The 27,254-nt window shown below is 49.7% G+C and overlaps 1 protein-coding gene across 9 annotated transcripts in view; it reads right to left on the bottom strand.

Annotated features, from left to right (window-relative positions):
- Nucleotides 1-1,062: 1,062 nt before the first annotated feature.
- Nucleotides 1,063-27,254, bottom strand: part of LOC116955947 (gap junction alpha-8 protein-like) — a 36,767-nt gene continuing 10,575 nt past the window's right edge. For 2 of the 9 annotated variants that reach the window (XM_076053780.1, XM_076053784.1), the window contains exons 3-7: nt 24,835-24,927; nt 17,592-17,712; nt 16,303-17,058; nt 7,959-12,228; nt 1,063-7,888 (exon numbers count right to left, since the gene is read on the bottom strand). In XM_076053780.1, coding sequence (XP_075909895.1) covers nt 11,428-12,228; nt 16,303-16,830 — 1,329 coding nt within the window. In that variant the 5' untranslated portion in view covers nt 16,831-17,058; nt 17,592-17,712; nt 24,835-24,927 and the 3' untranslated portion in view covers nt 1,063-7,888; nt 7,959-11,427. Of the gene's footprint in view, nt 7,889-7,923; nt 12,229-16,302; nt 17,059-17,591; nt 17,713-24,834; nt 24,928-27,254 lie in introns of all 9 variants that reach the window. The other 7 variants (XM_076053785.1, XM_076053781.1, XM_076053782.1 and 4 more) reach the window with 7 other exon arrangements.

Below are 27,254 nucleotides of genomic sequence, written 5' to 3' on the forward strand. Positions count from 1 at the left end.
CCTGTGTTGACGTCAAGTGTCTCGCCAGCAGTCAGGACAGCTTGAACATTTGGTTCAGTACAGGAAACAGTCTGGACTGGTCTCCACATTCAGTGTCTCGTCAGCAGAGTCAGGGTTGCTGGCGAATTGCACGGACGTTCATTGGCAAGGGGCAAAAGGTTGGCTCTCCATGAGCTGTGGGTCCCTACTGGAGTTGGATGTAAAGATCCTATACCCCCCTCCAGGCAGAGTTTAGGATCACTCATACCGACAAAGATCCCCCGTATGGGGTCCCTACCGAAGTTGGATGTAAAGATCCTATACCCCCCTCCAGGCAGAGTTTAGGATCTCTCATACCGACAAAGATCCCCCGTATGGGGTCCCTACCGGAGTTGGATGTAAAGATCGTTTACCCCCCTCTCCTGGCCACGCCAGGGAAGGCAGAGTTTAGGATCACTCATACCGACAAAGACAAAGACCCCCCTTGTAGCCTTAACAGGCTGTAGGGGCAAGTGCTGTTAGCGGGCACCTAGGAAGGCCGGCACGGCTCATGAAGCGGTCGGTGGCCAGCACCACGCCCGGCCGCCTTTGTCTCCCTAGTGGCGATGTTTACTACACACCGCACCGGGTGCTGATTTGAGACCGAGTCGACCTAGGGGAGGCCAATGGCCGGTTCAGATAATCGTCACCGGTGTTGGTGGCCGTGAGCGGGAATCGAACTCGGGACGCCAGGTTCATAGCACAGCGCGCTAACCACAAAAAAGACAGATTCCCCCGTGTAGCCTTAGACTGCAGGGGCAAGTGCTGTTCTCGAGCACCGATAAAGGCCGGCACGGCACACGAGGGGGTGGGTGGCCAACACCACGCCCGGCCGCCTTTGACTCCCCAGTGGCGATGTTTACTACACACCGCACCAGGTACTCGTTTCAAGCTGATTCGACCTAGGGGAGGCCCAGGACCGGTTAAGATAATCGTCACTGATGTTGGCCGTGAGCGCGCTAACCGCTCGACTACCGCACACACGTTAACACACACGCTCGCAAAGTTCGCCACGCGACACTCAAGACGAAACCTCGCAATCACTGGGTTTCTAGGTCACCGTTTTATTCGAGTAAGTGCCGTTCATTTTGATCGTTTTTTTTCATTGTTTTATCAACACGATGGTTAAAAATGTCAACGTCCTTCCCCCCCCAAACAAACGACAACGCATCATCCGCTCGCCAACAACATCGATGTGCGTCATTCAGATTCTTTAGAACAAAAGGCATTCGATCTTGATTTGAAGCTTTCGTGACTGCAGGAATCCATGCTCTTTGGTTCTTTCGGTAAAGTCACGTGGTAGGTAGAAAAATAAAATAAATCACGACGTTTCGATCGCAAAACAAGCGGTCGTCCACAGGCAGAAAACATAATCCAGCAGTGGAACTGCCACTTTATTTTATGCCTACGTGACTTTACCGAAAGAACCAAAGAGGAAAAGGCATTTGGTTTAGGAAGCGGCGAATTCGATTCTGTCCAATCGTAGCGATAACCAGAAAGTTACGAATAAATTGAGCCCCATGTGATCAATTCCATCCAATCATGGTGATGGCCGGGAAGTTACGAATGAATTGAGCCCCATGTGATCAATTCCGTCCAATCATGGTGATGGCCGGGAAGTTACGAATGAATTGAGCGCCATGTGACCGATTCGGTCCAATCACAGCGATAACTGGGATAGACTTAAGATTTAGACTTGAGATGGGGGGGGGGGGAGGTGCGAGAACCTGATAGCGTCGTCGAGAAAGGAAAGGGACAATGATGACGATACCGCGATTGAGTTCTAACGCCGTCGTTGTCGCGACCGCCTGTCTGTGCGAGCGACGGTGTTTTTGTGCGGTCGGGCAACTGCGTACTTCTGCCCTTCGTTCAATCAAACTGAGCGGGTCGGACTGCAAATGGACTGCTTGTATATGGAGAGTACAGCACGGTGAGCCCCCCGTTTTATTACGCACCGGTGGTGGTGGTGCTGGTGGTGGGCAGTCAACCCATGGCACTTGCTGGGTCTGTCCAGTGACCTCGTGCCAGCGGGCGTTCGACACTTCACGTGGCCTTAACGTGCACATAGCTTGGCACAGGCGCCGTGGTGACGTCACCGCCACTTAGTAGCGAACGGTGGTTGTTGTTGGTGCCGGTGGTGGTGCTGCTGGTGCTGGCGGTGGTTCTGGCGGTGTTGGTGGTGCTGGTGGTGGTGCTGATGGTGGTGCTGCTGCTGGTGGTGGTGGATGCGTTCCTGAAAAGTGTCACGGCCAACGTGCGAAAAAACGCGCTAAGCGGAGACATCCCCCCCATAAGTAACGTAGTAGCGATAAAGCGTGGCGAGGTACGATGCCACTGAGGGTACGCCGACACCACCACCGCGTTACCGTGTCGACGTACCACTCAGCTCCGCGCAGAAACTGCGTTATAACGGGGGGGGGGGGGGGGGTTCTCGTTCTACGTTACAACGCCGCTCGCGTTCCGCGTTATAGCGGCGCGCCTTCCGCTTTGCGCGAAAAGCGTTAAGCGAGGATTTTCCTCGCGCACATATTCATCCGTCGTCACGGTTGTGACGGATTTTACTTTTTGTTGTTGAGCTCTTCGTACCTTTTTACACGCTTTCTATTAACTCACTCTGTTGTTGTCGTTGTATCCTCAAATCTTGTAATTCAATTTCAATCCACTTCCCAATGTGGTATCGACTGCAAACTTGATATACTTATGTCGTACTGATGACAATACTATATTCTATCATAACATTTTTTTTAAACAATCTTTTTTACATGTTATGTTTCAGCTTGGGTCTAATTGTCCACGGTCAACTGACGTTGGCTGTAAATGACCACGGTCCCCTTACGTCGTGGCAAGCTCTGGGGCCACTTCCTGGAGTCGTGGAGTTCTGCCATTACTAGTACGGTACATTTCATTAAAGCGTGTTTTTAAAAAAGTTTTTAAAAATGTTACTTATTACAGGAAGCGTTGCATTCGAAGCGCTGGGCCTGAAGCACACATCTCCAAGTAGTGCGTCCATAACGTATCGTGAACCCACCGCTCGGCTTTTAAACTAAACGCGTGAACTTTATTGGGCAAACCGGGAATACTAGTTTGTTTTATTTTTAAGAGTTATTATTTTTTAAAATAAATAACCGATTAACTTACGCTGTTCATCGCGTTACAAAGGGTCAAAGTTTCGTGTGCTTGCGGTCCATTTTTTTAAAAAGTGAAATGCTGTTCAGATTTAAAAAGAGAAGACACTTGTAAGAAGTGCTCTTCGTTAAAAAATTTAGTTTGCTTTCAGTGCAAACAAAAATAAAAGCAGAAAAAAACACTGTTTAAATAAACAACTCTCCACCTGAGGTGGCAGATTTCTATGAATATCTATTCTGCATTTGCATAATACAACCCAACAGCCAATCATAAGCTATTTGCATAGTACAGCCCAACAGCCAATCACAAGTGCCCAGGTCTGATCACGTTTCCCCCTTTACACCAATCATACATCTTTGTTTTTGTTCCACTGGCACAAGCGAGCCGCGCCGTGGCCGTGCTGAGCCTGCCTGGCACGAGGCCTCAGGATGAACCGGGAAGGTTTTTTTTCCACTGCACAAGCCGAGCCGTGCTGAGCCGTGCCGTAGTTGGTGATACTAAAATATGAAGCATTTTTTTATTTTACCAGGTAAGGTCCACTGAGCTATGTTGCTCTTTTTCAGAAGCGACCTGGCTATCACAAATTATATCTCAACGAAGTGGGCTTCTCATCAACGTGGAAATTTATAGCAGCCAAATATACTAAATGAATGTTTCTAAACGCGGAGGGGAAAAAACTGGAGAGAACATGCAAACTCCAATATACAGCACCAGGCGTCGGGGTCGGGATCGAACCCACGACCCTCCTGTATACCAGGCGAGGTAGTTAACATCTCCTAGCCACCGTGATGATGATGATGAGAGACGCAAACTCCAAATATACAGCAGGCGTCTGGGTCGGGATCGAACCCACGACCCTCCTGTAGACCAGGCGAGGTTGTTAACATCTAGCCACCGCTGCTGCTACGTTGGCAGTTGTTGCACGAGCACAGTTAACGACTCAACAGATCTGAGTATAAAACTCTTTACTCTTTGGTTCTATTCGGTAAAATCACGTAGGTAAAAATAAAATAACCAAAAAAATCACGACGTTTTGGCCACAACACAAGTGGCCTTCATCAGGTGAAGGGACGAGACTGTCTGGAGGACAGCGTTGGAGTGAAGTCAGCAAGCCCAGGTCGCGTCCTTTAAGCTGTGTGGGAGGAAACAAACCCCCCCCCCCCCACCGTGCCGGTCCAGTACATATTTAGCATATTTTTATGCTAATTCCGTCAAGGCGTTTTTTTGTTTCCTCCCACACAGCTTAAAGGAAGCGACCTGGGCTTGCTGTCTTCACTCCAACGCTGTCCTCTGGACAGTCCAGTCCCTTCACCTGATGAAGGCCACTTGTGTTGTGGCCGAAACGTCGTGATTTTTTTGTTATTTTATTTTTACCTACGTGACTTTACCGAATAGAACCAAAGAGTATGGATCCTTGCAGTCACGAAAGCTTCAAATCTAGACTCAACAGATCTGTCAATGACAACACTGTGTGTGAGTGGCCTTAAAAGTAAAAAAAATAATATACATGACAGGTGACATTTCGGCAGTGGCCCTTACGTCCCATGAAGAATGGCCAATGCCAAAGCGTCGGCCGTTACGTCTTTTTTCTTTGATGGCCACACACACACACACGCACGCACGTGCGTGGTGTTGTTCTTGATGGACGCACAGAGCCAGATATCAGACATCTTGTGAAGCCAGGGTACCGCGGATCTGTTTCGCCTCAGCATGACAATTAACCAGTGGGGAAAATAAAATAAAAAAGACTCGTGCCGTGGACGGCCCCCACGTTGGCACGGCGTCGGATGTGCGAGTGGAAAAGGAGGCTTCTTCGGAGGACCCCCCCACCAATGTTGAAATTTACAGCACACATTTTGTTTTGGCTGGGAGATGCCACGTAATCGACAAAAGCCCTCATTCAAATTGGCCACCCTTACTCCTTATGGCGCAGTTGAAGAAGTTTGCCGCACTTTCATTTTGCTAAGAAAACATTCACGTCGAAGCTAGCTATTTTTTTTTTACTTACTAAGGTGGCTTACGAAAGTGGAACATGACCCACAAACCCAGGTCTTTGGCATAGTCATGCTATTAAAACAAAGCATCTTTGGCTTACCAGTTATCCTGTTGGCAGCGAACATGCACCGATGGCTTAACACTAAATGGCTTGCTGAAGTGGATAACACTCTTAACCGACTTACCAACGATGAGCAAATGATTCACCGATATCGATGATACTTGGTTTTGGTTGATACGTTCTTGGCGAGTGCTTGGCAATGTCAACAAACACTTGGCGATGGCTAACGCTTGCCAATCCCCGAACAGCACGCCGTTTCACTTGATAACGGTGATAACGGCCTCTCCGTTGTTTACCAACAAGTTTGGCTTGCCAATACTAACGTTGAACATTGGCTCAATAGGAAATGCCAACAGCATGACTAACGTGCAGCTGCGGCTTACCCCGAGGTACGACTATACTTAAAATAAATTCCAAAAGCGTACAAGTACTAAATGCTTACTAATGCTCGCCAATGCCTTGCAAACACACACCTTTGGCTCACCGATACCTAAAACCTTTTATGCTTTCTTTTTAAGAAGCTCAAGTAACTTACTGATGCACTAATAGTTTTACTGACATGGTAAACATTGCCAGTACATATCGGACTCTGAGGATGTTTTTGTTGAGTGAACCATTTTTGCCATTTTGTTCCCTATCAGGCACCGATACGGCAGCAGGTCTGGCATAGCACGTGTGGCTTACCCAACGTTGAGGCCTGGTAGAGCATGTTGTGGCCTGCTGCACTGAGGCTTCTTCTAACAGGATGTGACCTACTAAAAATGAGAGGCCTTGTCTAATAGGGTTGTGACCTACTACAATGAGAGGCCTTGTCTAATAGGGTTGTGACCTACTACAATGTGAGGCCTTGTCTAATAGGGATGTGACCTACCACAATGAGAGGCCTAGTCTAATAGGGTTGTGACCTACAATGTGAGGCCTAGTCTAATAGGGTTGTGGCCTACTACAATGCGAGGCCTAGTCTAATAGGGTTGTGACCTACTACAATGTGAGGCCTAGTCTTTTAGGGTTGTGGCCTCCTACAATGACAGGCCTAGTCTTATCGGGTTGTGGCCTACTACAATGTGAGGCCTATTCTTATAGGGTTGTGGCCTGCTACAATGCGAGGCCTAGTCTTATAGGGTTGTGGCCTACTACAATGTGAGGCCTAGTCTTATCGGGTTGTGACCTACTACAATGTGAGGCCTAGTCTTATAGGGTTGTGGCCTACTACAATGTGAGGCCTAGTCTAATAGGGTTGTGGCCTACTACAATGTGAGGCCTAGTCTTATAGGGTTGTGGCCTACTACAATGTGAGGCCTAGTCTAATAGGGTTGTGGCCTACTACAATGTGAGGCCTAGTCTCATCGGGTTGTGACCTACTACAATGTGAGGCCTAGTCTTATAGGGTTGTGGCCTACTACAATGACAGGCCTAGTCTTATAGGGTTGTGGCCTACTACAATGTGAGGCCTAGTCTAATAGGGTTGTGGCCTACTACAATGTGAGGCCTAGTCGTATAGGGTTGTGGCCTACTACAATGTGAGGCCTAGTCTAATAGGGTTGTGGCCTACTACAATGTGAGGCCTAGTCTTATCGGGTTGTGACCTACTACAATGTGAGGCCTAGTCTTATAGGGTTGTGGCCTACTACAATGTGAGGCCTAGTCTTATCGGGTTGTGGCCTACTACAATGTGAGGCCTAGTCTAATAGGGTTGTGGCCTCCTACAATCACAGGCCTAGTCTAATAGGGTTGTGGCCTACTACAATGAGAGGCCTAGTCTAATAGGGTTGTGGCCTACTACAATGACAGGCCTAGTCTTTTAGGGTTGTGGCCTCCTACAATGACAGGCCTAGTCTTATCGGGTTGTGGCCTACTACAATGTGAGGCCTAGTCTTATAGGGTTGTGGCCTACTACAATGTGAGGCCTAGTCTTTTAGGGTTGTGGCCTCCTACAATGACAGGCCTAGTCTTATGGGGTTGTGGCCTACTACAATGAGAGGCCTAGTCTAATAGGGTTGTGACCTACTACAATGACAGGCCTAGTCTAATAGGGTTGTGACCTACTACAATGTGAGGCCTAGTCTTATCGGGTTGTGACCTACTACAACGTGAGGCCTAGTCTTATCGGGTTGTGGCCTACTACAATGTGAGGCCTAGTCTTATCGGGTTGTGGCCTACTACAATGTGAGGCCTAGTCTAATAGGGTTGTGGCCTACTACAATGTGAGGCCTAGTCTTATCGGGTTGTGGCCTACTACAATGTGAGGCCTAGTCTTATCGGGTTGTGGCCTACTACAATGTGAGGCCTAGTCTTATCGGGTTGTGACCTACTACAATGTGAGGCCTAGTCTTATCGGGTTGTGACCTACTACAATGTGAGGCCTAGTCTTATCGGGTTGTGACCTACTACAATGTGAGGCCTAGTCTAATCGGGTTGTGGCCTACTACAATGTGAGGCCTAGTCTAATAGGGTTGTGACCTACTACAATGTGAGACCTAGTCTAATAGGGTTGTGGCCTACTACAATGTGAGGCCTAGTCTAATAGGGTTGTGGCCTACTACAATGTGAGGCCTAGTCTTATCGGGTTGTGGCCTACTACAATGTGAGGCCTAGTTTTATCGGGTTGTGACCTACTACAATGTGAGGCCTAGTCTTATCGGGTTGTGGCCTACTACAATGTGAGGCCTAGTCTTATCGGGTTGTGGCCTACAATGTGAGGCCTAGTCTAATAGGGTTGTGACCTACAATGTGAGGCCTAGTCTAATAGGGTTGTGACCTACTACAATGTGAGGCCTAGTCTAATAGGGTTGTGGCCTCCTACAATGACAGGCCTAGTCTAATAGGCCGTTATCCATTGCACTACGAGGCCCGGTCTAACAGGCTGTGGCCTACTGCATTGTGAGGTCTATTCTCACAGGTTTAGATTTACGTGTAGGCCGTAGAGGTCTCCTGTCTAATGCGCAGCAGCTGTGGGATGTGGCAGAGGGTAGTTGGCAATGTCTGGTGGTGGCATCAACGGATTTGGCCACGACGACTCCCCGACCTGGCTGCAATAATTGTACACAGGGTGGCAAACCTAACGCGAATGCAGAAACACATCACGTATTAACGGACATGGCACTCCACCTATACAACCCTTCATTACGCGAGCACGCACAAATACACAACACTCTCATATCCACTCCAGATCGTATACAGTGAGGGGAAAAAAGTATTTGATCGCCTATTAATTTTGTACGTTTGCCCACAGACAAAGAAATGATCAGTCTATCATTTAAATAGTAGGTTTATTTGAACAGTGAGAGACAGAATAACAACAAAAAAATCCAGAAAAACGCATGTCAAAAATGTTATAAATAGTTTGCATTTTAATGAGGGAAATAAGTATTTGACCCCCTCTCAATCAGAAAGATTTCTGGCTCCCAGGTGTCTTTTATACAGGTAACAAGCTGAGATTAGGAGCACACTTTTAAAGGGAGTGCTCCTAATCTCAGCTTGTTACCTGTATAAAAGACACCTGTCCACAGAAGCAATCAATCAATCAGATTCCAAACTCTCCACCATGGCCAAGACCAAAGAACTCTCCAAGGATGTCAGGGACAAGATTGTAGACCTACACAAGGCTGGAATGGGCTACAAGACCATTGCCAAGCAGCTTGGTGAGGAGGTGACAACAGTTGGTGCGATTATTCGCAAATGGAAGAAACACAAAAGAACTGTCAATCTCCCTCAGCCTGGGGCTCCATGCAATATCTCACCTCGTGGAGTTGCAATGATCATGAGAACGGTGAAGAACTACACGGGAGGATCTTGTCAATGATCTCAAGGCAGCTGGGACCATAGTCACCAAGAAAACAATTGGTAACACACTACGCCGTGAAGGACAAATCCTGCAGCGCCCGCAAGGTCCCCCTGCTCAAGAAAGCACATAAACATGCCCGTCTGAAGTTTGCCAATGAACATCTGAATGATTCAGAGGACAACTGGGTGAAAGTGTTGTGGCCAGATGAGACCAAAATGGAGCTCTTTGGCATCAACTGAACTCGCCGTGTTTGGAGGAGGAGGAATGTTGCCTATGACCCCAAGAACACCATCCCCACCGTAAAACATGGAGGTGGAAACATTATGCTTTGGGGGTGTTTTTCTGCTAAGGGGACAGGACAACTTCATCGCATCAAAGGGACGATGGACGGGGCCATGTACCGTCAAATCTTGGGTGAGAACCTCCTTCCCTCAGCCAGGGCATTGAAAATGGGTCGTGGATGGGTATTACAGCATGACAATGACCCAAAACACACGGCCAACGCAACAAAGGAGTGGCTCAAGAAGAAGCATATTAAGGTCCTGGAGTGGCCTAGCCAGTCTCCAGACCTTAATCCCATAGAAAATCTGTCGAGGGAGCTGAAGGTTCGAGTTGCCAAACGTCAGCCTCGAAACCTTAATGACTTGGAGAAGATCTGCAAAGAGGAGTGGGACAAAATCCCTCCTGAGATGTGTGCAAACCTGGTGGCCAACTACAAGAAACGTCTGACCTCTGTGATTGCCAACAAGGGTTTTGCCACCAAGTACTAAGTCATGTTTTGCAGAGGGGTTAAATACTTATTTCCCTCATTAAAATGCAAATCAATTTATAACATTTTTGACATGCGTTTTTCTGGATTTTGTTGTTATTCTGTCTCTTACTGTTCAAATAAACCTTACATTAAAATTATAGACTGATCATTTCTTTGTCAGTGGGCAAACGTACAAAATCAGCAGGGGATCAAATACTTTTTTCCCTCACTGTACATGCAAGCACCTAAAATACTCACACTTTTACCGGCATCTCATACACCTCGCAAAACTCCAAACCTGATATAGCCGCAATGGCTGGTGTGAATTGTGTTAAAAGTGTCACGAGTAGCCCTTTCGAACATCCATTGAGCTTGTAAGTGTGAGGATAGGGTAGGGTCTCAGGCTATTGATCTTTACCGGTTTTACCCACTTGATCGTAAATCTTATTGTTGTGTTAGAATGATGTGATAAAGTTATGGGAAAAAGTTGGCTAGGAAGTCGAACTTGTCTCACAGAGGGTTGCCACCTCTGACGTACAAAATTACTGGGGCATAGCAAGGGAAGAGGAATAATATCTCACAATATGGGCAGATGGAAGAAGGACTTGTAAGTACATTTGGCTCAAGTGGTGTATTACTATAGAACTGACAAAAAAACCCTGTGACTTGATGGCACGGGATGACTTAACAGATGTCCCAGCACAGCTACCTTCTCAACAAGGAGGGTGATCCTGCAAAAACCAGCACCACTGGCAACCCCAGTCTAAGATCAAATGATCTTTACTGGTTTAGAGTTTATGTATTGGAATCGTAAACCTTAAAGGCTTGTTATTACGACTATGCCAAAGTTGTGGGAAAGGCCTGAGCAGGATAACGGAAGCACGCCTACAGTTGAATGTGTGATTGGCGGTTGCGGGAATGTGCAAGCCTGCGCTACCCCTTCCCCCGTGAGCTTTCCGACCTTCGTTGCAATCTCGCGGGGAGTTTTCGAGGGACACAGCTAAACAAAGAGGCCTTTTTTTGGGGCCCGAAAGCCCACTCGTGGTTTGACACATACCCGGGGGGACCTCGTCAAAGGCCCTGTGAGCACAAATACGGGCGGAGAGCTCGCGGGAAAGCTGAGTGGACTTGCGCCTGCACTTTACAACCCACAGAAAGATGAACCGGTCTGGAAGCAGATATGATTTCAGAAGAGTACACTGGCACTTGTGAGAATCAGGTTGTCAGATCGAGGGAACACAGAGCCACTTTTGATTTGATAAGATTTTAGCGTCAGGACGACCGAGTTTCATTATCAGAGTCGACATTGACCGGATTTCCGGAATGAAGCGTAAATTGAGATTGGGTTCCGGCAGAATATATACTTAAGGATTAGTGTCTGGGCTATTTACGTAGTTCCTCATTCATCTCGGAGACTGGATATTGGGATTTGGAGTCTCGATTAAGACTGGATTCTGGAAGATTGGGAGACTCGACAGGAGAAAAATCGAATGTCACGATCGCAGATTTCCTCCAGATCCCGGGTTTATGGATTGGCACGTTTAACTGAGACTTGGCTCGAGGAGATTGTGTTTCGGGATAAGAGTGCCAAGTGAGCTTTGGTTGAGGGAAACTTTGTTTATCGATCGGCGTTTCAAGTCGGCATTTTGGTGTCTGGCAAAAAAAAAAAGTAGCCCTGTGTTCTCTTTCCTCTTAGACGTTGAGGTCATCGGATCGGGCTCGAGAGCTTGTTCTGCTCGGAGACCTCCGATCCGAGATGTCCGCCCCGTCGATCTCCTTGGGAGAACTGCTCAAGCTTCGGCTGCCACCACCACCTCCACTCCCTCCTCCTCCTCCGCTCCCTCCTCCCCCGAAATGTCTCCCGGAGTTGCCTCCGGCACCTGCCGCGAGGCTCGACTTCTCAGCGGCCTCCTTGCTCGTGTGCGAGCCGTAGACGGTCAGGTGACTCACGGAAAGCGGGCAGAAGGAGGGCAGCGTGTTCTCGTTCGGCTTCGCAAACGCTCCCTTGAACGGGGGCGATGGCCTGTGGGGCGCGAAGGCGGCCGCTCTTGGCACGCAGCCGCCCTCCGTCAGCCGCGCCACGGCGTCCTCCGCCACCTCCTCGCCCCCCAAGACCACTACCCCGCCGCCTCCTGCGCCTCCTCCGCCGCATCCTCCGCCGGCTCCTCCGACGGCATAGCGCCGTCGCCGGGCCTTGCCGCCGCCGCCGCTCAGCCTGCTGGTCCGCCAGGCGAGGTGGATGAGCTCGAGGGCGTTGAGCAGCAGCGAGAGCACGGCGACGGCGAGCATGAAGACGACGAAGACCGTCTTCTCGGTGGGGCGCGACACGAAGCAGTCGACCACGTTGGGGCAGGGCCAGCGGCTGCAGCGGTAGAGCGTGCGCAGGGAGAAGCCGTAGAGGTAGTACTGGAGCAGCACGAAGCCCACCTCGAAGGTGGCCTTGAAGAAGATGTGCACGACGTAGGTGTGCAGGAGCTTACCCTCGAGGCGCACCTTCACCCGCCCAGAACAGAACATCGGCCGCCGTTAGCGCCGCGAGCGCAGCGCGTTGGGCTGCGTTCTACAGGTGAGTGTCTGTGTTCTACAGGTGAGTGTCTGTGTTCTACAGGTGAGTGTCTGTGTACTACAGGTGAGTGTCTGTGTACTACAGGTGAGTGTCTGTGTTCTACAGGTGAGTGTCTGTGTTCTACAGGTGAGTGTACCTGTCTGTGTTCTACAGGTGAGTGTCTGTGTACTACAGGTGAGTGTCTGTGTACTACAGGTGAGTGTGTTCTACAGGTGAGTGTCTGTGTACTACAGGTGAGTGTCTGTGTTCTACAGGTGAGTGTCTGTGTTCTACAGGTGAGTGTACCTGTCTGTGTTCTACAGGTGAGTGTCTGTGTACTACAGGTGAGTGTCTGTGTACTACAGGTGAGTGTGTTCTACAGGTGAGTGTCTGTGTACTACAGGTGAGTGTCTGTGTACTACAGGTGAGTGTCTGTGTTCTACAGGTGAGTGTCTGTGTACTACAGGTACCTGTCTGTGTTCTACAGGTGAGTGTCTGTGTAATACAAGTGAGTGTCTGTGTTCTACAGGTGAGTGTCTGTGTACTACAGGTACCTGTCTGTGTTCTACAGGTGAGTGTGTTCTACAGGTGAGTGTGTGTACTACAGGTGAGTGTCTGTGTACTACAGGTACCTGTCTGTGTTCTACAGGTGAGTGTCTGTGTTCTACAGGTGAGTGTCTGTGTACTACAGGTGAGTGTACCTGTCTGTGTTCTACAGGTGAGTGTCTGTGTTCTACAGGTGTCTGTGTTCTACAGGTGAGTGTACCTGTCTGTGTTCTACAGGTGAGTGTCTGTGTTCTACAGGTGAGTGTCTGTGTACTACAGGTGAGTGTACCTGTCTGTGTTCTACAGGTGAGTGTCTGTGTTCTACAGGTGTCTGTGTTCTACAGGTGAGTGTACCTGTCTGTGTTCTACAGGTGAGTGTCTGTGTACTACAGGTGAGTGTGTTCTACAGGTGAGTGTCTTTGTTCTACAGGTGAGTGTCTGTGTACTACAGGTGAAAGTCTGTGTACTACAGGTGAGTGTACCTGTCTGTGTTCTACAGGTGAGTGTCTGTGTACTACAGGTGAGTGTGTTCTACAGGTGAGTATCTGTGTACTACAGGTGAGTGTACCTGTCTGTGTTCTACAGGTGAGTGTCTGTGTTCTACAGGTTACTGACTGTGTTCTACAGGTGAGTGTTACCTGTCTGTGTTCTACAGGTGAGTGTCTGTGTTCTACAGGTGAGTGTCTGTGTACTACAGGTGAGTGTACCTGTCTGTGTTCGACAGGTGAGTGTCTGTGTTCTACAGGTGAGTGTCTGTGTACTACAGGTGAGTGTACCTGTCTGCGTTCTACAGGTGAGTGTCTGTGTTCTACAGGTGAGTGTCGGTGTTCTACAGGTGAGTATCTGTGTTCTACAGGTCAGTGTGTTTTACAGGTGAGTGTCTGTGTACTACAGGTGAGTGTGTACTACAGGTGAGTGTCTGTGTACTACAGGTGAGTGTGTACTACAGGTGAGTGTCTGTGTACTACAGGTGAGTGTCTGTGTTCTACAGGTGAGTGTGTACTACAGGTGAGTGTCTGTGTACTACAGGTGAGTGTCGGTGTTCTGCAGAAGAGTGTGTTCTATAGGTGAGTGTACCTGTCTGTGTACTACAGATGAGTGTCTGTGTACTACAGGTGAGTGTCTGTTTTCTACAGGTGAGTGTGTTCTACAGGTGAGTGTACCTGTCTGTGTACTACAGGTGAGTGTGTACTACAGGTGAGTGTCTGTGTACTACAGGTGAGTGTATATGTCTGTGTACTACAGGTGAGTGTGTACTACAGGTGATTGTCTGTGTTCTACAGGTGAGTGTACCTGTCTGTGTACTACAGGTGAGTGTCTGTGTACTACAGGTGAGTGTCTGTGTTCTACAGGTGAGTGTACCTGTCTGTGTTCTACAGGTGAGTGTCTGTGTACTACAGGTGAGTGTCTGTGTTCTACAGGTGAGTGTACCTGTCTGTGTTCTACAGGTGAGTGTCTGTGTACTACAGGTGAGTGTCTGTGTTCTACAGGTGAGTGTACCTGTCTGTGTACTACAGGTGAGTGTCTGTGTACTACAGGTGAGTGTACCTGTCAGTGTTCTACAGGGAGTGTCTGTGTACTACCGGTGAGTGTCTGTGTACTACAGGCGAGTGTCTGTGTTCTACAGGTGAGTGTACCTGTCTGTGTTCTACAGGTGAGTGTGTACTACAGGTGAGTGTACCTTTCTGTGTACTACAGGTGAGTGTGTTCTACAGGTGAGTGTACCTGTCTGTGTACTACAGGTGAGTGTCTGTGTTCTACAGGTGAGTGTCTGTGTACTACAGGTGAGTGTACCTGTCTGTGTACTACACGTGAGTGTCTGTGTTCTACAGGTGAGTGTCTGTGTACTACAGGAGAGTGTCTGTGTACTACAGGTGAGTGTAGCTGTCTGTGTTCTACAGGTGAGTGTCTGTGTTCTACAGGTGAGTATCTGTATTCTACAGGTGAGTGTCTGTGTTCTACAGGTGAGTGTACCTGTCTGTGTTCTACAGGGGAGTGTCTGTGTTCTACAGGTGAGTGTCTGTGTTCTACAGTTGAGTGTACCTGTCTGTGTTCTACAGGTGAGTGTCTGTGTTCTACAGGTGAGTGTACCTGTCTGTATTCTACAGGTGAGTGTACCTGTCTGTGTTCTACAGGTGAGTGTCTGTGTTCTACAGGTGAGTGTACCTGTCTGTGTACTACAGGTGAGTGTCTGTGTACTACAGGTGAGTGTACCTGTCTGTGTTCTACAGGGAGTGTCTGTGTACTACAGGTGAGTGTCTGTGTACTACAGGCGAGTGTCTGTGTTCTACAGGTGAGTGTACCTGTCTGTATTCTACAGGCGAGTGTCTGTGTTCTACAGGTGAGTGTACCTGTCTGTGTTCTACAGGTGAGTGTGTACTACAGGTGAGTGTACCTTTCTGTGTACTACAGGTGAGTGTGTTCTACAGGTGAGTGTACCTGTCTGTGTTCTACAGGTGAGTGTCTGTGTACTACAGGTGAGTGTACATGTCTGTGTACTACAGGTGAGTGTCTGTGTCCTACAGGTGAGTGTCTGTGTACTACAGGAGAGTGTCTGTGTACTACAGGTGAGTGTCTGTGTACTACAGGTGAGTGTAGCTGTCTGTGTTCTACAGGTGAGTGTCTGTGTTCTACAGGTGAGTGTCTGTATTCTACAGGTGAGTGTCTGTGTTCTACAGGTGAGTGTACCTGTCTGTGTTCTACAGGTGAGTGTCTGTGTTCTACAGGTGAGTGTACCTGTCTGTGTTCTACAGGTGAGTGTCTGTGTACTACAGGTGAGTGTACATGTCTGTGTACTACAGGTGAGTGTCTATGTCCTACAGGTGAGTGTATATGTACTACAGGAGAGTGTCTGTGTACTACAGGTGAGTGTCTGTGTACTACAGGTGAGTGTAGCTGTCTGTGTTCTACAGGTGAGTGTCTGTGTTCTACAGGTGAGTGTCTGTATTCTACAGGTGAGTGTCTGTGTTCTACAGGTGAGTGTACCTGTCTGTGTTCTACAGGTGAGTGTCTGTGTTCTACAGGTGAGTGTACATGTCTGTGTTCTACAGGTGAGTGTCTGTGTACTACAGGTGAGTGTACCTGTCTGTGTTCTACAGGTGAGTGTACCTGTCTGTGTTCTACAGGTGAGTGTCTGTGTTCTACAGGTGAGTGTACCTGTCAGTGTTCTACAGGTGAGTGTCTGTGTTCTACAGGTGAGTGTACCTGTCAGTGTTCTACAGGTGGTAGGCCCTTGCATGCCGGTGTGGCGCTCCGAATTTGCCGAATTTATAAAAATTACATTGCGAAAAAAGCTCAATTGGCGGAAAACCACATGGCGGCCTCGCCGCCTCCGACAAAACTCCGACTTGCAGGCTCGTGTGCTGGGTACCACCCGGTCCCCGCAGGGACAGCTGCCACTGGGTAGAGGGGGTCCCCTTGGCTGGACCGCGGCGGTAGGGCGTCTGTCTCTCACGCGCGACTCTCCGACCTCTCACCTTCCCGCCCTCGGCGTTGATCGCGTTCTCGTCGTCGACGTCCTTCTCCACGAGCGGGGCGCCGTCGTCGGCCGGCCCCAGGTAGTCCGAGCAGTAGCCACCGCCGCCGGCAACCTTGAGCGGCAGCGGGCCGCCCGATCGCGCCGCCGCGGCCGCGGCCGCCGCCGCCGCCGCGGCCTTCGCGCCGGCGGCGGCCGCGGCGAGCGCGGCCCTCTTGGCGCGACCTCGCAGGTGGTGGACGGCGTGGGCCGCGTAGACGAGCGACGGCGTCGACACGAAGACGATCTGGAGCACCCAGAGGCGCACGTGGGAGATGGGGAAGGCCTCGTCGTAGCAGACGTTCTCGCAGCCGGGCTGCTGCGTGTTGCACACGAAGTCCGACTGCTCGTCCCCCCACACGTACTCGGCGGCCGTGCCCAGCACGAGCATGCGGAAGATGAAGAGCACCGTGAGCCACACCTTGCCCAGCACCGTCGAGTGCTCGTTGACCTTCTCGAGAACGTTGCCCAGGAAGCTCCAGTCGCCCATGGCTCAGCGTCGACGCCGCGTAGGGGTCAGGGGGGCCTTGTCGGGGGGTTGGGGGGAACGACGGCGTCTATGTGGGGTGAGGTAGTTGGGGGGCGATTGATGCGTGTGGCTGGTTGGAGGGACTGATGGAGTGATGGACAGATGGATAGATGGTTGGTTGGACTTATGGATGGAGCGATGGATGGATGGTTGGATGGAGTGATGGATTAAGGGAAAGATGGATGATGTCTGGATAGATGAAGTAATGGATGGAGTGATGGATGGATGAATGAACGGATAAATAGATGGTTGGATGGTGAGATACCGGTTGGATGGAAAGATGCAAATAGCATAAGGACACCCATATAGACTCGGGGTCCACATTTGAAAATGAATCGCGAATCAATCGACTGGGATCACACACACGGCAGCAATCACCCCCCCCCCCCACTACTGGCAGATGAACGCCCACCCACAGGCCCAGGTGCTGAGTCACCTTGTGTCACATTAGGACAGATGCCACTGGAGGTGCCCGAATCACCGCTTCCTACTCTCACCACCGCTATGACCGAGATAAGAGGGCGCAGCGGTGTCTAGGAGATGTTAACTACCTCGCCAGGTATACAGGTGGTCGTGGGTTCGATCCCACGGTGGCTAGGAGATGTTAACTCCCTTGCCTGGTACACAGGAGGTCGTGGGTTCAATCCCGACCCTGACGCCTGTTGTATATTTGGAGTTTACGTGTCTCATCATCATCACGGTGGCTAGGAGATGTTAACTACCTTGCCTGGTATGCAGGAGGTCGTGGGTTCGATCCCGACCTTGACGCCTGCTGTATATGTGGAGTTTGCGTCTCTCTCCCCGTGGACGCGTGGATTTTTCTCCGGGTCCTCTGGTTTTTCCCTACACATTTAGAATCAACGTCACGCATTTAGAGTATTTGTCTGCAATGAATTTCCACATAGCCACTGCGTTGAGCTATCATTTGTAATAGCCAGGTCGCTTCTGAAAAAAAGAGCTTCATAACTCAGTGGGCCCTACCTGGTAAAATTTAAATAGTTTAAAGAATGAACAACAATAATAATGATTCATTTATATACTCAAGGCATCCTTTGCACTTTTAACATCAGGGAAGTGTGGTCGAGTGAATTGCAACTGTGAGAATTTGGCCTATGTGTGGGAGGAACCGGGTGTGAGTGTATGGATCGATGAGTGGATGGATGAGTCAGTGCATGGTTGGGTGAATCTTTAAGTAAGTGTTTTGACGGATGAGTGAGTGTATGAATAGGTGAGTGGGTGAGTGTATAGTTGGGTGAGTGGGTGAGTGAGTGTGTGGATGGATGAGTGGGTGTGTGGATGGGTGAGTATGAGGATTGATGAGTCAGTGTATGGTTGGGTGAGTTCGAGTGTTTGGATGGATGAGTGAATGTTTGAATGGGCGAGTGGAGTGAGTGAGTGGAGTGAGTGGAGCGTAGTGATTGGAGTGGTTAAGTGTATGGTTGGGTGAGTGGGTGAGTGAGTGTGTGTATGTATGAGTATGTGAATTGATGAGTGAGTGTTTGGTTGTGTGAGTCTTTAAGTAAGTGTTTTGATGGATGAGTGAGTGTATGAATAGGTGAGTGGGTGAGTGTATAGTTGGGTGAGTGGGTGAGTGATTGTTTGGATGGATGAGTGAGTGTGTGGCTGGATGAGTATGTGGATTGATGAGTGAGTGTATGGTTGGATGAGTCTTTGAGTAAGTGTTTTGATGGATGAGTGAGTGTATGAATAGGTGAGTGGGTGGGTGAGTATATAGTTGGGTGAGTGGGTGAGTGAGTGTGTGGCTGGATGAGTATGTGGATTGATGAGTGAGTGTATGGTTGGGTGAGTCTTTGAGTAAGTGTTTGGATGGATAGCTGAGAGAGTCTATGAATGGGTGAGTGTGGATTGATTCCTCTCCGAAGATCACCACCTTATTGTGGTGGAGAGGTTTGCGCGTTCCAATTATCCCGAGAGGCGAAGCCGTCGGGAGCCTCGTGCTCCTGGTAGGGTCACCACCCATGGCGGCAAGGTCAAAGGGGAGGTTTCAGACTAAAAGCGATCAAAGAAGCCCTCAACGGCGGAACAGTCAGAGGCTGTGGGTCTCAACGGCTGTGAAGGCGGACGAAGGCTGCAGGGGGAAAAGTGGTTCCCGTCGCCGCGGCTCGCCATGCCACTGGACCCAACCAATAGCCCGTCAAGAGCCGTGTGGATCCCACCCACGCGCCGGGGTGCCCGCGCAAATCGACTCCACGCGCAGGTTTTCGTCGTGTTCGTGAAAATTCGTGCAGCGATGGACGATTGGCGAAGGGGGCGGGGCCGTGAACCTGGCAGCCCCTCGGGTGAAGACTCTGCACGCAGGCGGCGGATGTGCGGTGATCGTTTGACACCCGCACCGGGATAGAGGTGTCTGTCAGCAGCGACATCCGCGGCTGAGCAATCCTCTTTGGGATGCCCTCCGCTCGCCCTCAGATGGGGGGGGGAAGGGGCTAAAAAAGGTGCCCTCGTCATAGGCTATCCCACATTTCCCGGCTGGGAAACTGCACCCAGTGGGATCATCATACTTGCGATTGAACAAAAAACAAAGGAACTCGACGGACGAAAGGGAACGAAAATGAAGATACATTATGCTAACCCAAAATGTAAGAACACGCATGGACAAAATCAAGGGTGACTGCCCCGAACGAAGAGCGGCCATCGTGTCCAGAGTGTTAGCGAAGCACAACGTTGATATCGCTGCTCTCAGTGAAACACGACTTCCCGGAGAGGAGCAACTGAGGGACGTGAGAGGAGGGGATTCAACCTTCTTCTGGCAGGGTCAGTTGGACAGTGAACCTCGGGATCCATGAAGTCGCCTCTGCAGTCAAAAATAAGATTGCTGATGCGCTGCTAGAACTCCCCACAGGCATCAACAAAAGGCTGATGCCCTCCGCCCTCACTTCAGCCAAAATCCAATCCTATGGCCCGACCCTCGACACGGATGACGGCATCAAGGAGCAGTTCTACTCCGAGCACGACGACGCCCTCACCGCCACTCCGAGGAGCGACAAGGTCACACTCCTGGGCGATTTCACTGCCCGGGTTGGGCGCGACCACAGCGTCTTGGAGTGGAACCATATTGGCGAGGACGTCGTGGGAAAAGTCAACGCCAACGGCATCCTCCTCCTGACCAAGCGTGCCCAACGTGGCCTCATCACAACCAACGCAGTCAGACCAACAAAGGACCACATGGAAGCTCCCCAGGTCCGAGCGCTGGCACCTCCTGGACTATGCCATCGTCCATGCCAGTGATTTGAGAGACCTCTTTACAAAGGCTATTAAGGGATCCCAGGACTGCTGGACCGACCACCATCTTGATAGTTATTCATCTGGCGTGATAGTTATTCATCTGGCGTGATAGTTATTCATCTGGCGTGATCGTTATTCATCTGGTGTGATAGTTATTCATCTGGTGTGATAGTTATTCATCTGGTGTGATAGTTATTCATCTGGTGTGATAATTATTCATCTGGCGTGATAGTTATTCATCTGGCGTGATAGTTATTCATCTGGCGTGATAATTAGTCATCTGGCGTGATAGTTATTCATCTGGCGTGATCGTTATTCATCTGGTGTGATAGTTATTCATCTGGTGTGATAGTTATTCATCTGGCGTGATAGTTATTCATCTGGCGTGATAGTTATTCATCTGGCGTGATAGTTATTCATCTGGCGTGATAATTAGTCATCTGGCGTGATAGTTATTCATCTGGCGTGATAGTTGTTCACCTGGCGTGATAGTTATTCACCTGGCGTGATAGTCATTCACCTGGCGTGATAGTTATTCACCTGGCATGATAGTTATTCACCTGGCGTGATAGTTATTCATCTGGCGTGATAGTCATTCATCTGGCGTGAAAGGTATTCACCTGGCGTGATAGTTATTCACCTGGCGTGATAGTTATTCACCTGGTGTGATAGTTATTCATCTGGCGTGATAGTTATTCATCTGGCGTGATAGTCATTCATCTGGCGTGATAATTAGTCATCTGGCGTGATAATTAGTCATCTGGCGTGATAGTTATTCATCTGGCGTGAGAGTTATTCACCTGGCGTGATAGTCATTAATCTGACGTGAAAGGTATTCACCTGGCGTGATAGTTATTCACCTGGCGTGATAGTTATTCACCTGGCGTGAGAGTTATTCACCTGGCGTGAGAGTTATTAATCTGGCGTGATAGTTATTCATCTGGCGTGATAGTTATTCATCGGGCATGATAATTAGTCATCTGGCGTGATAATTAGTCATCTGGCGTGATAGTTATTCACCTGGCGTGATAGTTATTCACCTGGCGTGATAATTAGTCATCTGGCGTGATAGTCATTCATCTGGCGTGATAGGTATTCACCTGGCGTGATAGTTATTCACCTGGCGTGATAATTATTCACCTGGCGTGAGAGTTATTAATCTGGCGTGATAGTTATTCATCTGGCGTGATAGTTATTCATCGGGCATGATAATTAGTCATCTGGCGTGATAATTAGTCATCTGGCGTGATAGTTATTCACCTGGCGTGATAGTTATTCACCTGGCGTGATAATTAGTCATCTGGCGTGATAGTCATTCATCTGGCGTGATAGGTATTCACCTGGCGTGATAGTTATTCACCTGGCGTGATAGTTATTCACCTGGCGTGATAGTTATTCATCTGGCGTGATAGTTATTCATCTGGCGCTAAGACACCGGAAGAGGGTGAAGGCTGGCCAGAAAAAGCTGAATCTTTCAGCACTAAAGGCCGCTGAAAAAGCGAGAAGAGCTTCAAGCATAACTCCATACCGCATTGGAAAACCTTCTGACACCAGAGTTCACCACCAGCCACGCACAATGGGACCAGCTTAAAAACCACGGTACTACACTCACGTGCCTAGACCATCGGCTATGAAGCCCGAAGGTAAGAGGAGTGGTTCGACGCAAATGCACCCAGACCTGCGACCTCCTGGAGTGCAAGCGTGCTGTCTTCCTCGCCTGCCAAAACCACCCAAGGATACGATGCAGGACCGCAGCGTACGACCAACTGCAGGCTGAAACGCAACGGCAGATCCGCGCCATGAATAACGCAACTGGTGGGTGGAAAAGGAACTCGAGATAGAGAGATATGCCGACCAGCACGATACGCGGAACTTCTTTCAGGCAATAAAGACAATCTTTGGACATCGGTCTACAGGACAGAACCCCACCAGGTCACACGATGGATCCCAGCTCCTGAAGGACGACAATGCCATCTGTCAACGTTCGAAAGAGCATTTCGGACAGCTCCTGAACAGGGAATCCACCGTGATGGATGAAACTCTCCAAGCCATACCACAACACCGCACAGAGCAGCACCTTGTCGAACCATCAACCAAACGCCCACCGTCGATGAGGCGATCCAGCACAGAGTCCAGCCAGGGCTGGATCAAGGCGTGGGGCTTTAGGGGCTGCAGTGCAGGGGCCTCCAGAGATGAAGTGAAAAGTTATTTCACTTGTGAATGCTGAATTTGTATTTTTTTTGTTAGCCTTGTTAAAATAAATTTCATTTTTCTTTAGCTTTGTTTTCCTTTTGAAAATATTACTGGGGGCCTCACGGTACCTGTAGCCCAGGGGCCTACAAAATCTTAATACATTGCGTCAGCGCCGCCTTCAACAAACTTCGCCAGCAAAGCAAAGATCTCTGCAGGACAACAAGGCTGCTAGCTTACCGGATCATTGTCACCCCAACGCTCCTCTACTGCAGCGAGAAGTGGACAACCTCCCAGCGCTACGTCACTGCGCTTCCATCGGCGCCACCTCTGCCAAATCCAGGCGATCGAGTGGGAAGATTGCACCTTAATTACTCTCACACAGCTTAAAGGTCGCGGTCTGAGCGTGGCTGTGTTTCACTCCAGTGCTGTCCTCGAGACAGTCTGGTCCCTTCGCCTGACGAGGGCCGCTTGTGTTGTGGCCGAAACGTCGTGATTTTTGTTGTTTGATTTTTTACCTACGTGACTTTACCGAATAGAACCAAAGAGTAAAGATTGCTACACCAATGCACGTGTCCTAATCCACGCTGAAACCACCAGCATTGAAAGGGTACTTCTAAAAAAAACCGCAACAACTCTGATGGACCGGCCACTGCATCTGCATGCCTGAGAACCGCCTTCCCCGCCAGATCATTTTCTCTCAGCCGTCCAACGGGCAGCCGCCGAGGGGAGGGACGAAGGAAGCGGTTGAAGGATTCCCTCGAGGCCTTCCTGAAGCGCAGAAAGATCATCCTTCCAGACTGAGAGGCGCAGCGGGCTGCCGATCGGATCGGGTGGCGCCGCCGCATCCAGAAGGCTGCGGCCGCGCTTCAAGACCCGACGTTTTGATGCTGAAGTGGATCGCCGCCAATAAAGGAAAGGAAAAGGAAGCCGACCCGGCACTGCGGATTTCCACTTCCGTCTGGGACCGCGTGTCACCCTCAATGCCCACGGATCTGCAGAGTCAGAATTGGGCTCCTCAGCAACCTCAAGAGCCACCGCTAAGCCTGATGGACGTGATCTTTGAATCCCGAGGGACTTCTGACGACGACGACGCGTGGATTGATGAGTGAGTGTAGGGGTGGCTGAGTGGGTGCGTGAGTGAGTGGCAGTGTGAGAGTGCGGATGGATGAGTGAGTGTAAGGGTGAGTGCGTAGGTGAGTGAGCGTGTGGGTGGGAGGGCAAGTGGGTGTGTGGATGGGCGAGTGAGTGGGTGCGTGAGTGCGTCGGTGGGTGAGTGTGTGGGTAGGTGTTTATGGGTGGGTGAGTGTATGGATGGGTGGGTGAGTGAGTGTGTGGATGGGCGAGTGAGTGGGTGCGTGAGTGTGTTGGTGGGTGAGTGTGTGGGTAGGTGTTTATGGATGGGTGAATGAGTGAGTGATGGTGGGTGTGGGCGCCTGGGTTTCTCTCTCTCTCTAACATCGACACAACTTCACAACCACAGCACTCTCACTCCATCATCATCAGATCGGATCAACTCTTGTGAGACGGAAAGCCCAGACCAGCGTGCAGTGATCCCCGCCACGTCACAGACAGACGGACGGTGCTCGACGGGGCTAAAGCTAAAGCCGCGAGTCGCGTCGCGTCGCGCGTTACGAGCGGTGGTGGCGGCTGGCGGTCGGTGCTTCATTCAGACGGAATTAATCGCGGGAGGCTGGGGCGTCCCATAGCCGCGAATCGCTGAGCGCGCGGTTGTTTTAGGAGCGGCAGAGATTATCGGAGTCGGGAGTCGCGGGGTTTAAGCGCCGCGTTCACGCGAGGGCCCCCATTCATCGGCGCGGCGCATTCACTAATCCGCGGACCCCCCTACCCCCACCCCCCAGACTGCGAGCGGCGTGACCTCAGTGGGGAGCGGTAGTGTAGCGCTACGCTGCGCTACGAACCCGGCGGCCAACACCGGTGACGATTATCTGAACCGGTCCTGGGCCTCCCCTAGGTCGACTCGGTCTCAACTGAGTACCTGGTGCAGTGTGTAAACATCGCCACTGGGGAGACAAATGCGGTCGGGCGTGGTGCTGGCCACCCACCCCCTCGTGTACCGTTCCGGTCTTTATAGGTGCTCGCTAACAGCACTTGCCCCTACAGTCTGTTAAGACTATACGGGGGATCTTTATCTTTGTTGTGTGTGATTGTATGTATGTGTGTCTGTATGTATGTGTGTGTCTGTCTGTATGTGCTTTTGTCTGGCCAGCCTAAATGTTTCTAACCGGCAAATATGTTCCATTATAGGGGTCCACGTTTCCAAAGTGCAGAGAAGGGAGGGCATGACCGTGCCCAAAAAGAGCGACATGCCAGGTAGTTTCCACACAGCGTTACGCAGCTGATGAAAATATAATGCCACTCGACTGATTCGGAGTGAGACCTCTCCTACCAAATCGGAACTGGTTTTAAGCACACTTGCCCAGGTAAGGAACCTCTCCACTTTCTCCACAACTGCCCCATTACTCATGGGGGAGTTGAGGGGGTGGAGTGTTTGATGGCACAACATACCCGGGCAGGTACTTAGTTTGGTGGCGCTGATGGTAAGGCCCCACCTCTTAGTAGCACGCTCCAGGTTCAGCAGCAGTGTCTCCAATTCCTCCTCTGAGTGAGCAGCAATCACCAGATCATCAGCATACATAGAAATCCTCTCTCATTAGGATGATCATACATCAGGCTAAGAATGTGTCAGATAGGAATAGTCTGAGAAGTGAAATTAAACATGTTAAAGAAGTGCTGCAATTGAACGGTTACAATGATGCACAAGTCAACAGGGCACTGAATGCCCAAACAAAATGAAATAACACGAGCGTTGAAACTATCCAGGTAATTCAAACTATTAATATACCGTACATTGCTGGAGCAACTTAGAAGCTAGCCAGATGTTTGAAAAAGCGAAACATCCGAGTCAGATTTGGCACGATATATAAAATACGTAAATTTATATCTGGTACTAAATATGTATTACCGAAGTTATCAACAGAAGGTGTGTACCAGATTCATTGCTTTTGTGGCAAATGCTGTGTTGGGCAGACGACGAATGATCAGCACGAGACTAAGAGAACACCAAAGGAATATGAAATACTCCCACATAAAACTGTCGGCAGTGGCAGAACATGCGTGCCAACAAGGACACTCATTTGATTTTGATAATGTTGAAGTTTTGTACAAAACTAGTTTACTACTGGCTGGCCAAGACTAATTAGAGAATATATCTAAATTGAGAGAAGTAAAAATAATTTTAACCGTTCGGATAGCTAGAGACGTAGTGCTGCTTGGAAGCGAATCATCAAACAATACATTGCTTAAATGCACGCCTAGACAGGTCACCATACGTCACTGGGGATTACCTATGAGCAGACAAGAACAGAAACTCATATTTTAGGGCAAACAAACGACAGTAAGTACGGGGAACAATGTGCATGCATTCATGTACGTTGATTACCATAAAAATAACCCAACCGGTAATGGCCATATAAATTACCCTTTGTAATTTAGATGCATTCATTAACCATCCCCCACTTTGCACAAGAAGGGCTCACAAGTGACGTCATAACATCTATCCCTCTATTTATTGAACGAAACAGAAGGAGAATTTCTCCACAAATCTGGCTGCCGCCTGATGAAGCTGGTTGTAATTACTGGCGAAACGTCGTACTCAGATTGTAAATGTTGTGGCTTGGCTCTCCAACACACCGGTGTGCTGTACTAGTAACGACTTTGCATGTTCTGTTTACGTGACAGACCTTACTAATTGGCTGTATCGGGTGGTAGCGGGTTTAACGACACATTTATATTTACATGGACAGATAACATGGTTAACCAATAGAGAGCCATCCCTTGACCACACCCGGGCATCGATCAGCCTCCCATCTTATCTGATATACAAGATGGAAATTTCTCCGGCACAGCCATGGAAAGCTTCTCGAACTACGTGGTCAAAACATGTTCAATAATGTGGGAGCCAGAGGACATCCTTGTCACACCCCAAGGTGTACAGGGAATGGCTCTGACTTCCGGCCACGTAGTTTTACCCGAGCCTGCCGACCATCATTAATGATTGTGAGCAGAGAGTCAGCACGAAGAGCAACTCAGAGCCTTGGGCTATTAATGGGACCATAGGCCTTGACCAGGTCAATAAAGCAGAGATGTAGGTCCTGTTGAAATTCCCTACACCTCTGCTGTAGCAGACGGACAGAAAATATGGCATCTGTGTAGGACCGCCCTTTCCTGAAACCGCATTGGGGCTCCGCAAGCCTCTCCTCAGCGTGCCTGGCAGGGGGGGCGATGTTGAAACTATAAACGATAAAAAAATACGATGAACTATTCTTTTTCACTTGAGCAGGTAAGGCCCATTGACCTATTTAGTTCCTTTTCAGAAGCGACCTGGTTATCAAGTCGCTGATAACCCACGACCTCCTGTATACCGGGCGAGGGAGTTAACATCTACTCGCCACCGTGGCGAATAATATCATTCATTGGCAGGACCTTTCTCAGCCCCGGTAGTTGTTGCAATCAGAAACAAAGACAAAGATCCCCCGTATAGCCTTAACAGACTGTAGGGGCAAGTGCTGTTAGCGAGTAGCAGCACCACCTATGAAGGCCGGCACGGCACACGAGGGGGTGGGTGGCCAGCACCACGCCCGGCCGCCTTTGTCTCACCAGTGGCGATGTTTACTGCACACCGCACCAGGTACTCATTTGAGGCGACCTAGGGGAGGCCCAGGACTGGTTCAGATAATCTGTCACACATTGACACACACACTTATGTTGATTTTGATCCTGGCAATGATGATGATGATATTGGTAATTATGATATCGATGATAATGATGTTGGTAATTATGATATTGGCGGTGATTATGCTGATGATGATATTGGTGGTGGTAATGATGATGATTGTGATGATACTGTTGGTAGTGATGCTGCTGCT

This window comes from Petromyzon marinus, chromosome 62 (assembly GCF_048934315.1).
Source record: "Petromyzon marinus isolate PM22_M1 ecotype Great Lakes invasive population chromosome 62, UKy_Petmar_22M1.pri1.0, whole genome shotgun sequence".
Taxonomy (NCBI): domain Eukaryota; kingdom Metazoa; phylum Chordata; class Hyperoartia; order Petromyzontiformes; family Petromyzontidae; genus Petromyzon; species Petromyzon marinus.